Source organism: Staurois parvus, unplaced genomic scaffold (genome assembly GCF_062004578.1).
Source record: "Staurois parvus isolate SC_StPar_1 unplaced genomic scaffold, SC_StPar_1.0 ptg000104l, whole genome shotgun sequence".
In the NCBI taxonomy this organism is placed as follows: Eukaryota; Metazoa; Chordata; class Amphibia; order Anura; family Ranidae; genus Staurois; species Staurois parvus.
The window spans coordinates 9,318,031-9,333,285 of NW_028317900.1; the positions used below are offsets into that span (position 1 = coordinate 9,318,031).

At 42.3% G+C, this 15,255-nt stretch overlaps 1 protein-coding gene across 8 annotated transcripts in view; it reads left to right on the forward strand.

The window, feature by feature from the left end:
- RYR3 (ryanodine receptor 3) overlaps positions 1-15,255 on the forward strand; it is a 954,561-nt gene that overhangs the window by 279,293 nt on the left and 660,013 nt on the right. For all 8 annotated transcript variants that reach the window (XM_089671311.1, XM_089671312.1, XM_089671314.1 and 5 more), the window contains one exon: positions 798-876. In XM_089671311.1, coding sequence (XP_089527437.1) covers positions 798-876 — 79 coding nt within the window. The remainder of the gene's footprint in view (positions 1-797; positions 877-15,255) is intronic.

The following is a 15,255-nucleotide window of genomic DNA, read 5'->3' on the forward strand; positions in this document are numbered from 1 at the left end:
AATTTTATTTAAAAAAACACTTTTTTCAAAATTTTTGAACATTTTCATTTACATAGTAAAAAAAATAAAAATCCCAGCGGTGAATAAATACCACCAAAATAAAGCTTTATCTGTCTCAAAAAAATGGTAAAAAATTCATATGGGTACAGTATTGCATGACCGCGCAATTGTCATTCAAAGTGTGATAGCGCTGAAAGCTAAAAATTGCCCTGGACAGGAAGGGGTAAAAGTGTCCGGACAGGAAGTGGTTAATAAAGTTTTTAAAGTTAAAATATCTGTACAATATGTTTAATTTATACAATCATATAGCAAATAATAAAAAGAAAATGTGTTTTAAATAGATATTGTCAACGCGCTGGGGTTTATTTACTAAAGCTGGTTCACTCAGAATATTGTGCACCTGTGCATGGTAGCCAATCAGCTTCTAACCTCAGCTTGTTCAATTAAGCTTTAGCAATAAAACCTGTAAGCTGATTCCTTTCTATGCAGAAGTACACTTGATTCTGAATGAACCAGCTTTAGTAAATAAACCCCACTGTTTCTTTCTTTCTCAAAACATGTCATATACTATGTGAAAAGATATGATTTGAAGTAATTTGACATTTAAGCAAATGTACATTTATTTTATTTTTTTGAAGTGACAGTTTTGTTAACTGTTTGAAACGCTCTTAGCCTTAGGGCATCTCAAAAACAGTTTATTATATAAACACATTTGTTACTATATTACATGTTGATGCACCTGATAACAGTACTAACAGTACTATTAATTTTATCTTCAATATTTTACATTTTAACAGTACTTGACATGCTTGACTACATCCAGATCTCTCACAGACAAACTTGCATTTGATGTTGGACTGCAGGACACAGCAACAGGTATGAAATTTTTTTTTCATTTTCTTTTTCTATATTCATTCAATTAATTTTTTAAGCATTCTTTCTTAACACACAATCACCTTTGCTTTATTCCTCTGCTGTTTCATTTAGTCACCAATAACAAGCAAAATATCTGGTATTTCTAGCTATGCAGGGACATCTAATTTTCTGCCCTTCCTTTCATGTCACATTGCTGGTTTTTGGTGATAGGCCCAGTGCTGTCACATGGAAGCTGGGAGATAATCTTCAGCTTTGTAAGCTCTGATTAGAATGACTTGGAGTTTACACAGGCCTCTTTTCCTTGTTGCCAGTGGCTGAAGTAGGGTATCCAGGTGGGGATATTGACATAAATCATTGTTTTGCCGTACATGGGCAAACAAAATGAAAATTGTAACAAGTACTTAATTTTCCTTTTCTGGTACCAATGCTTGGCAGCATAAATGTGGTAGTATCCCCGCCTACTGGCATCTACAAGACAAGTGCAAAGCTATAATTGATACAATTTTCCAACTTCCTAGTGCCAACCTGGCAGCATACATGTGGTAGACCAGTAACTAGCTACCAGGGTGGGAAGCTCAAGCAAATCCTATCTTATGTGAAAGCATAAAAAGGAGGTCAATGCTAAAGAAATAAAAAGAAATGGACTGTTTGAATAGTTAAATATACAATACTCGAACCAACAAAGAAAATAATGCAGCACGTCTAAATATAGAATATTACAAGCTTAAAGCATGTGCTAAACATGACATTCATAATGTGCATACAGCTTCCACAATACTCAAAAATGAAAAATAAATCAGTGTAAATAAAGTCTAATGCAAAAAATATGTGATAAATATCTCCGCAAAGAAAGTGTCTTCCACCAACGAATGGAAATCCTCTCCACTGCACGTGAGCAACAGAGCTAAAATGCACTCACCGACATTAAAGCTGCCAGAGGACAGCAGCAACAAAGAACTTACAAGGAAAGCCGCCAGTTCCAGACATGGAAGTGGTGGCTACACGTCAGTGTGTAGCTCCTGCCCCAACCGGTTTCATGCGAGTGCATGTAAATCCTATCTTATAAAAAAGTTTCCAGCCAAAATCATCTGTAGTGGGGACTACTGTGCTCGTTATTAGTGCTGAAGGAGACCTCCATAACAGGACCCCTTTGGCTGCCCTGCCTATCATGTCTGTTGATGACTCTGTGTAAGGTGCCCATGATGTTCAAATGCTACTAATTGAGTGTGCAGCAATTACTTATGGTGGCTCCAGCCCAGCCTTCTAGTGGGCTCTTTGAATTATCTTTAGGAATCACAGGGTCAATGTGAGTTGATGCCTTCTATACTTCTTGGCAAGGTATAGCTGTTTTGTGTACCTAAGTGACTGTTGCTTGCAAGTGTGCTATCTTTGATCTGGATGTATTGAGAGTATATTAACCACATGCCGACCGCAGATAGCTGAATGGCAGCTTCACTGCAGCCGGCCAGTTCTGGGAAGGCGTCATATGACATCCTCCCACAACCCTCTCTCCTGCACACCCCTGGGGGTGCGCACCTGGCGATCTCCATGATCGCTGTGTCCTACAGACACAGCTGATCACGTGATGTGGTAAAAGGCCAATCACAGCGGCCTTTTACCACGTGATCAGCCGTGTCCAATGACACACTGATCACCGGGAAATGCAATTGCCGGTTATGGGCTGCACTTTCCTCGCGCTGTCACAGCGTGAGTAAAGTACTGCCGAGAGCCAACTGTTGTCAGAGGAGGGATCGGCACCAATCATCTGATAATCTGTGCCCAGCAGTGCCACCCACCAGTGCTGCCCACAAGTGCCAATCAGTGCCACCCACCTGCACCCATCAGTGCCCAGCAGTGCCACCCACCTGTGCCCACTAGTGCCCATCAGTGCAGCCCAGCAGTGCCACCAATCAGTGCCGCCCAGCAGTGCCACTCATCAGTGCCCAGCAGCGCCACCAGTCAGTGCCCATCTGTGTCGCCTACCAGTGCCAGCTCATCAGTGTCGCCTATCAGTGCCCATCTCTGCCGCCTATCAACGCTCATCAGTGCAGCTTCATTAGTGCACATCAGTGAAGGAGAAAAAATCCCTGTTTTTATTATTTTATATAATTTTATAATAGAAACAAAGAAAATCTTTTTTTTTTTCAAATTTGTTGCTCTTTTTTTGCTCATAGCGCAAAAAATAAAACACCCAGCGGCTAGTAATTACCAACAAAAGAAAGCTCTATTTGTGTGAAAAAAATGATCAACATTTCATACGGGTACAATGTTGCATGACCACACAATTGTCATTCAAAGTGCGACAGCGCTGAAGCTGAAAATTGGCCTGGTCAGGAAGGGGGTATAAGTGCCCGTTAGGCAAGTGGTTAAACCCAAGGATGATCAAAACCAATCCCACTATGAGTTAGACAAACAGCAAACAAATGCCCATAGGCCAGTAATACAATGACAACAGCAAAGCTGTAATCTGCCTTCAGTTAACAGAGCCAGAAGCTGGCTTCAAAGGAGGCTGAATGCCCACCTGGCAGAACACAGGAGAAATTGAAGATAAAAGTTCAAAGTGGCAACCTTGCAGAAGTGAGAAACAGTCGTCTAAAGCCAAAAGCTCAGGAAACACTCATAGATTTAGTAGAGTGCATCCTTTCAGGAAGGATGGAACCTGAACACAAGACCATGGGGTTAGATGATGGTCTGCTGAGTCAACGTGATGGAACTGGATCATCAGTACAAGGCTTATCTTGAAAAACAAAAAGAAATAGCCGGTCTGAAGGAAGTAGAGGCTGAGAGAGAGACTTTCCATCTTGACCACATCCAGTCAATAGAAGAAAACCTCCTATTGGGGAAACTGGAGGCAGATGGGCTAAGGATGTCCTGTTTGGGGAGACAGATAGAAAATACCCCAGGCAAGATGAAAAACTGGGTCTTAGCACAAACTTCCCTAATGCAAAAACCAAGAAGAGTTCAGATTCCACCGAGTCACATGCGCAGCAACGCTGAGAGTCCTAATAGTGCCGAAAGCCAAATGCTGACCCAGGCCCACTTCATGACAGGACTTGTCCCTCAAATAAAATTCCAGGGGAGAAGTCCTGAGGTCTATACCAAGGAAATCATGAACTGCATGTCCATTGATAGATTTTACAAGAAGTAGATCTCACAGCTTAGCATCAAGGGATTCCTACACTCCATTATGCTTCCTCTCTCAGAACTTGAACTTGTCTTGATCAGGCTGTTCAAGGCAGCAGCCATGAAGCTGGAAGGTAAAACATTCCTTGGGAACAGAAGATCCTGATCCAGTAGATCCCTGGAAGCAATTGTCTGGCGTTCTTTTAGGTTGGCATGCCACTAATGTCTGGGCCAGCCTGGAATAGTGAGGAACATCAGAATGCTGTCCATCACAAACCTGTGAGACAAATGAGGAAAGAAATAGTTCAGGGGACAAAACTGCCTCCACCTTCATGGACTTGTCTGCTTGAATTGGATTGTATAAACTTACATTAAGGAGGTCTAATTCTTCAGAGACAGTCCAACCACCCAAAATTTCTGAATGTTACTTGGACAACAAGGTTGTTCAGGTCTCCTCCAACCGACTGACTGGTATTCATAAGGAAATTTTTTAAACAGCAGAAAAGGAGGACTCCCTCACTCCAGAGCCTGATTCCTGAGCCTTAGTGTGATAGTCTAATCACCTGTTCAAAGACCATATCAACTTGTCCTTTGAAGGGGGAATGCCATCATGTAAAGGTTTGGGATGAAATTAGGTCAAAGGAATTGTCTCACAAGAGGTTACCCTCAGATCTAGGACTTTCATACAAACGTAGAGATTAAGATGACTCCTAGTACGGAGACCAGAGTGTGTCAAGTTATCAATGAGAAAAAGCACTCTGTTCTGAGCTGAATGCAGGATCATTCAGATATTTCGATGGTCCCAGATATGATCTGATGACGTTTCTGGACCCAAATTGCTGGAGTATGCAGCGGTTAAGTCCAGGTTGCTCACTGAAGCCCACGCAAAAAGCGGTTTTCTAAGGATCCCACTTTGAGAATGTTTCAGGATTGCAATAAAGCTAGTACTGAGCCCAGCATCCTGACTAATACCCATGGTTCTGATGTGAAGCTAAGGGGCAGGACCTTAGATAGTAGGTAGTGCATGGGCACTATGAAAAGGCACATGAATTGCTGGTCAGCTGAAGAGAGATAGGACCATTCATTATTTTTGATTCCCATAAAGCCAGAAATTCTTCCAAGTGAAGGGAAAGAATTGAAGATTTTGTATATTCTTATGCAAAACATGTACCCGAGCCCAGCTCCTAGAACTTCAAGATGTATAACAGGCTAATATCTTCCATGCTGAACTGTTTTGTCCCCGAGACCTGGGGCAAAAACACCTTGACACCAAAGCCTGCAAAGGGTATGTGGAGGCCAAGAGTGGATAAATAACATCTTCTAACAACTAGAGCAAGAAAAAAATATGCAATCTGTACCCTTGGTTCAACTTCAGTTGTCCTAGGCTGTCCTAAAGAGAAACTGTCACCTAAGACCATGCACGCTACTTCCTGTCTGAAGAAATGCTGTAGCAACTTTCTTCCCTAGAGCTCTCGGTCCTCTCTGGATCTTCCCCACTAATGGTAAATTTAACCACCATAAAGAAAATGGCCTAGCATAGGGGTTAGTTTACTAAATGCAAATAGACTGTGTAGTTTGGAAATGCAGTTGCACTCATTTTCTCCAGAGCATAGTGAATGTGGCGAATGAAAAAAAAAAAAAAAAAACAGCATTTTTGCTTGCACATGATAGGATGATGGAAATCAGTGCTTAGTCTATTTGCCTTTAGTAAATCCACCCATGCCATTTCAGCTTGTGTGTCTTGTGTGTTTACCCATTAAACTGTGAATGTTAAAATGTACTAAAAGAGAAGGACAAATTAATTGACTTATAGTAATTCAGCAATATAAACAGACATTATATAATGTAAAGAGCATCCAACGCAATGTAAAAGCAGTTATATTGTAAATATCGGTAAAAAAGTCTAAGTTCTGTTTGACTCGATAACATCCACTTTACCAATATACAGGTGAAACTTGAAAAATTAGAATATCGTGCAAAAGTTCATTTATTTCAGTAATGCAACTTAAAAGGTGAAACTAATATATGAGATAGACTTCTTACATGCAAAGCAAGATAGTTCAAGCCATGATTTGTCATAATTGTGATAATTATGGCTTCTTACAGCTCATGAATACCCCAAATCCACAATCTCAGAAAATTAGAATATTACATGCAATCAATAAAACAAGGATTGTACATAGAACAGTATCGGACCTCTGAAAAGTATAAGCATGCATATGTACTCAGTACTTCGTTTGGGCCCCTTTTGCAGCAATTATTGCCTCAATGCGGCGTGGCATGGAAGCTATCAGCCTGTGGCACTGCTGAGGTGTTATGGAAGACCAGGATGCTTCAATAGCTCTTCTGCATTGTTCGGTCTCATGTCTCTCATCTTTCTCTTGGCAATGCCCCATAGATTCTCTATGGGATTCAGGTCAGACGAGTTTGCTGGCCAATCAAGCACAGTAATCCCACGGTCATTGGTGCTTTTGACAGTGTGGGTAGGTACCAAGTCCTGCTGGAAAATGAAGTCAGCATCCCCATAAAGCTTGTCTGCGGAAGGAAACACGAAGTGCTCCAAAATCTCCTGGTAGACGGCTGCGTTGACCCTGGACTTAATGAAGTACAGTGGACCAAGACCAGCAGATGACACATGGCTCCCCAAATCAACACAGACTGTGGAAACTTCATACTGGACTTCAAGCAACTTGCAGTGTGTGCCTCTCTATTCTTCCTCCATACTCTGGGCCCTTGGTTTCCAAATAAGATGCAAAAGTTGCTCTCATCAGAAAAGAGGACTTTGGATCACTGAGCAACAGACCAGGTCTGTTTTTCTTTAGCCCAGGTAAGATGCTTCTGACATTGTTGTTCGGGAGTGGCTTGACAAGAGGAATACAACATTTGAAGCCCATGTCCAGGATCCGTCTGTGTATGGTGGCTCTTGATGCACTGACTCCAGCCTCAGTTCACTCCTTGTGAAAGTCCCCAACACTTTTGAATGGCCTTTTCCTGACAATCCTCTCCAGGCTGCGGTCATCCCTGCTGCTTGTGCACCTTTTTCTTCCACAGTTTTCCCTTCCACATAACTTTCTATTAATGTGCTTTGATGCAGCACTTTGGGAACATCCAACTTCTTTTGAAATTACCTTTTGAGGCTTTCCCTCCTTATGGAGGGTGTCAATGATGGTTTTCTGTATAACTGTCAGGTCAGCAGTCTTTCCCATGATTGTGATTCCTACTGAACTAGACTGAGAGACCTTTTAAAGGCTTAGGAACCCTTTGCAGGTGTTATGGCTTAATTAGCTGATTAGAGTGGGACACTTTGAGCCTAGAATATTGCACCTTTTCACAATATTCTAATTTTTTGACATTGTGGATTTGGGGTTTTCATGAGCTGTAAGCCATAATCATCACAATTATGACAAATCACGGCTAGAACTATCTTGCTTTGCATGTAATGAGTCTATCTCATATATTAGTTTCACCTTTTAAGTTGCATTACTGAAATAAATGAACTTTTGCACTATATTCTAATTTTTCGATTTTCACCTGTAGTACCTAAAAGTGCACTGATAGTCACACTAAAGATTTTTGCTTCATTTTGTAAATATGGATCAAGTTCGGGTTCACCACTACAATGGGTTCAAGGCCAATCCGGTGTGTTCAAGGTTTATGGTGAACTTTGCTTAACATAAGATTTTGTAACCATAACACACTGCATGGCCTTTTAACTTAGGTCCACTGGCTTGGATGAGTCAATAGTAGGGGCTCTGTTATGTGCCAGACCCCTCATTATAAAAGGGTGGGTTCCCAGCACTTTGTCAGTGTGTGTCGGAGTAATTTTAAGAGAAACGACAGTCTGTGTAGGGAGAGCTAGTTTTTGTATGGTGCTATACTGTGCCAAGTTACTGTGGATTGCCTTATGCTGGGCTACATATTATTGTGCACCCCCTGTGCTTACAGTTTAGAGACTCAACAGTCATTTTAAATGCTATATTTTTGTGTGTAATAGCTGGGATAAGTGGGAGTTTAAGGAATGTAAGATTTGGTTTTGAATGTTTTGAGCCCTCCTTTTAAATCTGATTAAACTTTTACAGTGATTTTAAACCCTTACATATACCCCATAAAGTGACTAGCCTCAAATGATACACAGAGATAAAACAAATCCTCCTACATACCTTGTAAATAAATCAGTTATCACAGCCAAACTATAGCCTTATATTAACCCATTCCTGTCCTCCTTATGTATATATGCATCCTCGTACGGGAGCCGCCATATCTTGTTCATCGCTGCAGCAATATTGAGGTATAATTTTTAGAACAGGTGATGGGCTTTTATGTAAAAGTGATCTGAGCACCTATGCAGCCGCTCGATCACTTTTACAGGTGCTATAAGGGTGAGAGGGAGGTGGCCCCTCCTTCTGCTGCTGCCCGACACCTTTACTGGGTTCTTCCATCCCACTGAAGAGCCTGGTACCGATGTTTTTGTCCAAATTGTGGGAATTGCACTTGAACCCCGCAATAGTGGGGCTGGCCTGTAATGTTTGCTTCAGGCACTGGATTCTACATTCAGCACTCAGCTTAAAGCATGATGCAGAGAGTAAGTTAACCTCTGATCCAGGGCCTTGGTCCATTCCTATGGCACCCAGACCCTGAAGACCCCTTTGTGATTTGCCCACCAGGAAGGCGGAAAGCCTGGACCTTGAGCAGGACCAGCAACATGGACAAGGTAAGAAAACTTTTGGATTATTTCCTGGACATGTAGAAGATAGTACACTATATCCTTTTATCCAACAAGACATACCTCAGTGGTAAGCACACAAGCGGTTTGGAGGGCACAGGTTTTGGGGTAATCTTTACTTGTGCATTTTACCCTGACTATTATTGTCTCATTTCTTCTGCCTTATAGGTAACACTATCATAACCTTTTACCTGTTTAATAATTGACTGTCTTTCCTCCACCTCACTAACGGAAGTTCTCTGGTTAGTGATGTAGTGCACATAAGACTCCTTACTGTGCACTCCTGGCTGTCATTTCAGCCAGCAACGCAAGCTGATGACTTGCTTTCTCACCTGTTGCCTGATACTCGAAATACACAGCCATGGAAGCTCGGTTAGTGTCTGGATTACTGTGAATTTTTAATACCAGACATGCTGGAGCAGCCTGTTACAAAGCAAGATCTTATCATGACACACTATTTCAGGCTCCCTCAAAGATGTGAAACATGTGGCTCATATGACTAAATCAAATGAGCTACATGTTTCACATCTGTGAGCATGCCTGACAGATGCCTGTGGACAAAATAAGACATGCCACTATGTCTTATTTAGTTCAGAGGCTATTGCCACTTCTGGAATCACAGGGTACTAACTTATGTAAGTGTTCTTCTGCCTCACAACCCCCAATTATCTTCTGTGCAACCTGAATGCCTAGTTCACTTCCATTTGCAGTAGGTAAGGAATACCCTGACATTGTGGCAGAGGCGGTGAATTATTTTTCATCCCCAGAATTTCATGATGTTACTACTTCAACTTTTCACCACATGCTGGTTACTGTGGACTCTTTGGTTGAAGCAGTGTATTCTAGTGTATTCTAGTCACTGGATAGATCCACTTTTACTACTCATCCCCAACAAATGTTTCCAAGCACAAAAATGAAGGCTCATTTGCTGCCTTGTACACTGTGGGAAGGGAGTTTAAAAAGATGTTCCCACTGTGGATGCAGCCTGTCTCAAATTAATCAAATCAATCTACTGTTCATCAATGTTATTCCCTCCTTTAAAGATTTAGTTGATAGGTGTCTAGAAACTCTTTTTCCAGTCATTCTTTGCCTTGGAAGGACCAGCCCTGCTACTGGCTATTGTCACCATGTTGATTGCCCAGACCATGGCAAACTGGACTGTGGAGATTAATGGTGAACTTTCTTAAATTATAGATAATCCTAATCTTGCTGCAAGACTACAACTCTTGCCCTCAGCACTGTTCTTCTGTGTGAAAGCCAGCCGCGGAGAACATTATCTGTACGATCTCCAGGTTGGTGTTACTTCCCATGCATACAGTTGTGACCAAAATTATTCAACCCCCAATGCTGTAAAGGGGTTTAGGGACTATAGTGTACATTTGGAATTGTATTCAGAATCAAATCCTACAAGGACGTTGTAACTACCCAAATGCAACTAAAATGACATCAATTGTTTATGTAATACAGTAGTAAATGGTTCTTATGTGGTTTCTTCATTGCCACAATTATTCAACCCCTTAAAGACTACCACTCTGAAGAACAGAGGTTCATACAGGTGCTTTCCATCAGGTATTGAAAACACCTGTGGATGTCACCGAGCAGCAATCAAGCATAATAAGCACCAATTAGGCAGCTTTAAAATGACTGTGATACTCAGCTCCTTCTAGACATTTACTGGTGTGGTTACAAACATGGTGAAGGCAAGAGAATGGTCCAGGAAGACAAGAGAAGAGGTGATTTCTCTTCACAGGAAGGGCAATGGCTATAAGAAGATTGCAAAGATGTTAAACATACCAAGAGACACCTTAGGAAGCATCATTCGCAAATTCAAGGCAAAGGGCACTGTTGAAACGCTACCTGGTCGTGGCAGAAAGAAGATGCTGACTTCGACTGCTGTGCGCTACCTGAAGCGTAGAGTGGAGAGAAGTCCCCGTGTGACTGCTGAGGAACTGAGAAAAGATTTGTCAGATGTGGGTACAGAAGTTTCAGCCCAGACAATAAGACGCACACTGCGTAATGAAGGCCTCCGTGCCAGAACTCCCAGGCGTACCCCCTTGCTGTCTCCAAAGAATAAGAAGAGTCGACTGCAGTATGCCAAAAGCCATGTGGACAAACCACAAAAGTTGTGGGATAGTGTTCTGTGGACTGATGAAACAAAATTAGAACTGTTTGGGCCCATGGATCAACGCTATGTTTGGAGGAGGAAGAACAAGGCCTATGATGAAAAGAACACCTTGCCTACTGTGAAGCATGGTGGAGGGTCAATCATGCTTTGGGGCTGTTTTGCTTCTGCAGGTACAGGGAAGCTTCAGCGTGTGCAAGGTACCATGAATTCTCTTCAGTACCAGGAGATATTGGATGGAAACGTGATGCAGTCCGTCACACACCTGAGGCTTGGGAGACGTTGGACCTTTCAACAGGACAATGATCCCAAGCATACCTCCAAGTCCACTAGAGCATGGTTGCAGAGGAAAGGCTGGAACATTTTGGAGTGGCCATCGCAGTCACCAGACTTAAATCCGATTGAGAACCTCTGGTGGGACTTAAAGAAAGCAGTTGCAGTGCGCAAGCCTAAGAATGTGACTGAACTGGAGGCCTTTGCCCATGAAGAATGGGCGAAGATACCCGTAGATCGCTGCAAGACACTTGTGTCAAGCTATGCTTCACGTTTAAAAGCTGTTATAACTGTAAAAGGATGCTGTACTAAGTACTAAGATTGAATGTCACTTGGGGGTTGAATAAAACTGATAATGCTGTGAGCACAGAAAAGACATTTGTGGTTATTTCATTATAACTGTTATGTTATATTTGTCTGACCTACAAGTGCCTCTTTAATGTAAATGTAAGCAAGATGACTGAATGATCAAAAGCAATGTCAAACTGGCCAAAACACTCAATTTCAGTGGGGGTTGAATAATTTTGGTCACAACTGTATGCACAGAATCTTATGGCTTAAAGCCTGGTCAGCAGACTGTCAAATGTACACTCTTCTTTGGATTATCCCTTGAGGAATACATTGAGGCAGCTACTAAGGAAAGGGGCTTCATATCCTACTAACCTCAATCTCACCTTCCCATTATATGGTCCTCCCCTGCCATGAAGATATGATGTTTGTCACCTCAGGGAGGCAACATCTACTGTGGATCCTTCCCCACATGGCATACTCCTCATGACTAAGCCCACTGGACCAGATCAGAAACCTTCTTTTCCTTAAGAGTTGCCCCTACTTCTAAAAAAAAAAAAAAAAAAATGCGATGAGGTTATTTTCCCCATCTCTCCACACTTCAGTATAGTTTTTACACTGCTGAACTCACCACATCTTGCATTGCTATGTCATTATACCCCTACCTAGACCCTGAGTCTTCATGTAAAAATGTACCTTGGAAGCCTTTTCCTGAAAAAGCTTCAGAGCCAGTTCTTTGACCATAGGCCCAAACACATGTGTGGGTGACACTACACCCTTTTAGGGCTTCTCCCCAACCTTGTAATACTTATTATATCTTATACTACTTATTATATTAATATATGTCTAATCCAGTGGTCTCCAAACTGCTTCCCAGGGGCCGGATGCTGCCCTTTGCATACCTTTATCCAGCCCTTGGTGTGCTAGTCTTCCTACTAACACTAACAATGGGGGCATATTTCTTGCCACTGACACTAACAATGAGCACTATTCCTCCCACTGATACCAATGATCGCCACTATTTCTCCCACTGACACCAATGTTGGGGCAATATTTCTCCCACTGACACCAATGATGGGGCACGATTCCTCCCACTGATACCAATTATGGAGCACTATTAATTCCACGACACCAATTATGGGGCACTGTTCACCCCACTGACACCAATGATGGGGCATTAGTCCTACCACTCAGACCAACAATGGGGCACTATTCCTTCCACTAACTCCAACAATGGTGTACTATTCTTCACACTGACACCAATGATAGAGCACTATTCCTTCCATTGATACCAATGATGGGGCACTATTCCTTCCATTGATACCAATGATGGGGCACTATTCCTTCCATTGACACCAATGAAGGGGTATTAGTCCTCCCACTGACAACAAAGATGAGGCACGATTCCTCCCACAGACACCAACGATGAGGCGCGATTCCTTCCACTGACACCAACGATGAGGCATGATTCCTCTTACTGACACCAACGATGGGGCACTTTTCCTCCCACTGACACCAATGATGGGTCATTATTCCTCACACTAAAGATATGTCCTTCTAACACCAGGACATTTTCTAGTTACACTGGTCACAGTCAAGCCCCCCCCAAAGTCTGAAGGACAATAAACTGGCCCTTTGTTTAGAAAGTTTCTATCCATCTATATATCTGTCCCTAAAGGATGACACCATATTCACAAACATGTGTATCTCCATGTGAATTTCCCTCAATTCTGCTGCTGGACACTTCCGGGAAAGTCGGTGCTTGGTTTCCTCTCTCTAGGTCACTGGCACTATAATCCTCACTATGCTTGAAGGCTAGCTCCATTATGTGGACTCAATTTTCTACACAGGCCTCTCTTGCCTACAGCACTCAGACATGGCCCTGCATCTTGATATGTCCTCCTTCTCTGTATCAAGCTCAAAGATCATTGGGTCACCTACTGTAGTAGTTGAGCAGTCTTCAGATCTTGCATCCTTGAAAGAATTGGCCTTGACACTGGCCTAAGTCTATGCCAACCTAATGCTAGGAAAGTCTGCATTGCCCCTGTCCTTAGTACCCCCTTTATGTGCTTGTCTGCCTGCACATGCCATCTGCAGATACCTCGGCATTTGCCTGCCCATCTCACTAGCCACATTCAATAATGTAACTGCTCTACAGACTCTATCTTAGAGATTTCCCAGCATCTCTATTCCCCTGATATTAGTTAGTTAGGCACATTCCAAATTTCCATCCTCTAGGTTGGTTGTCCTTCCTTCTTGAGGGCACATAAATCATCTCCCCTCCATACTCTGTAATCTATCCCATGAGGTAGTTCTCACATAATGTAATAAGGAAACCGTAGCCAATTACACAAGAAAATGATTTGTAACAGCCTATATATATACCATTTTATGTACAGCCAAATGCTAATGTTCTTTAAAAGTGTGTTTATTCTTTAAAACACTACCCCTTTTACCTCTTTGCAAAAAATCTTATTCAAAACTACACTGGACAATAAATAATGCAAGGGAGAATACATTGGTGATGTTGAGGCTTTACAGTTAGTATTTTTTGCAGACAATCTGACAAAAGTTCTCTTTGTAGCACTACACGTCAAGAGCCTTGGCCTGTTACACATTTTTTTTCTGCAGCTGTTGGCCAGTCTGTAGATGGTAGATAACTGAACAGTCTGTAAATTAACTAATGTCTAGTGACAGAGACTGGAGACACTGTAAGTACACTTGTTAAAATTTGTAAGAGCCTCCCTATGGCCTTATAATGTATGACCTTATGACTGGGTTGTAAATATATTAGAACTGTAAACTATGCATATTTACATGTTTTTCACACTGAAGGCTTAAAGCGTAACACCAGGTATGGATTTTATTGCACAGTTACAGTACATTATATATAACAGGGGTATTGAATTAAAATTCAAGGAGGTCCGGTCACTAAAATCTTCTTCTGGCTGATGTCCGAAAAAAAATGTCCCCATTAGTGTTCCCCCTTACATTAGGTTCCCCCTCCAGAGTCATTTATTACATTGGGTTCTACCATCAAATTTTCCCCATAAATCAGTTTCCACCATCAGAGTACCCCCCTATATCAGGCGTCCCCATCAGAGTGCTTCCTTAAGTAATGTGTTCTCATAAGAGTGCCCCCATACATAAGGTATTTCCATCAGAGTGCCCCTTACATTGGGCATTCCCATTAAAGTTTCCCCTTACATCAGGCATTCCCATCAGAGTGCCCCCTTATATCAGGGATTCCCATCAGAGTGCCCCCTTCATCAGGTTTCTGCATTAGAAGGCCCCCTTACATTTGCTGTCTTCCATCAGTGTGCCCCCTTACATCAGTTGTCCCCATTAGAGTGCCCCATTTTATAAGGTTCCCCCATCACGGTGACACCTTACATAGGATGTGCCCACCAGCGTGCCCCCTTACATTAGGTGTCACCATCAGAGTGTAACTTTACATCATGTATTCCCATCACATCAGGTGTTTCCATCAGAGTGCTCCTTTACATCAGTTGTCCCCAACAGAGTGCCCCTTTACATCAGGTATCCCCATTACAGTGCCACCTTACATCAGGTATTCCCGACAGAGTTCCCCCTTACACTCAAAGTACCCCTTTCCATCTAATTTCCCCATCAGAGTGCCTCTTTACATCATATTCCCCATCAGAGTGCTTCTTTCCATCTCATGTGCCCATCAGAGTGCACCTTTCAGCAGTATGTGCCCGCTTAACATTACATGTGCCCATCAGAGTGCCCCCTTAACATAAAAGATGCCCATCAGAGTGTCCCTTAACATAAAATAAGCGACATGCTGATGGACACATTTTATGTTAAGGGACAGTCTGATGGGCAC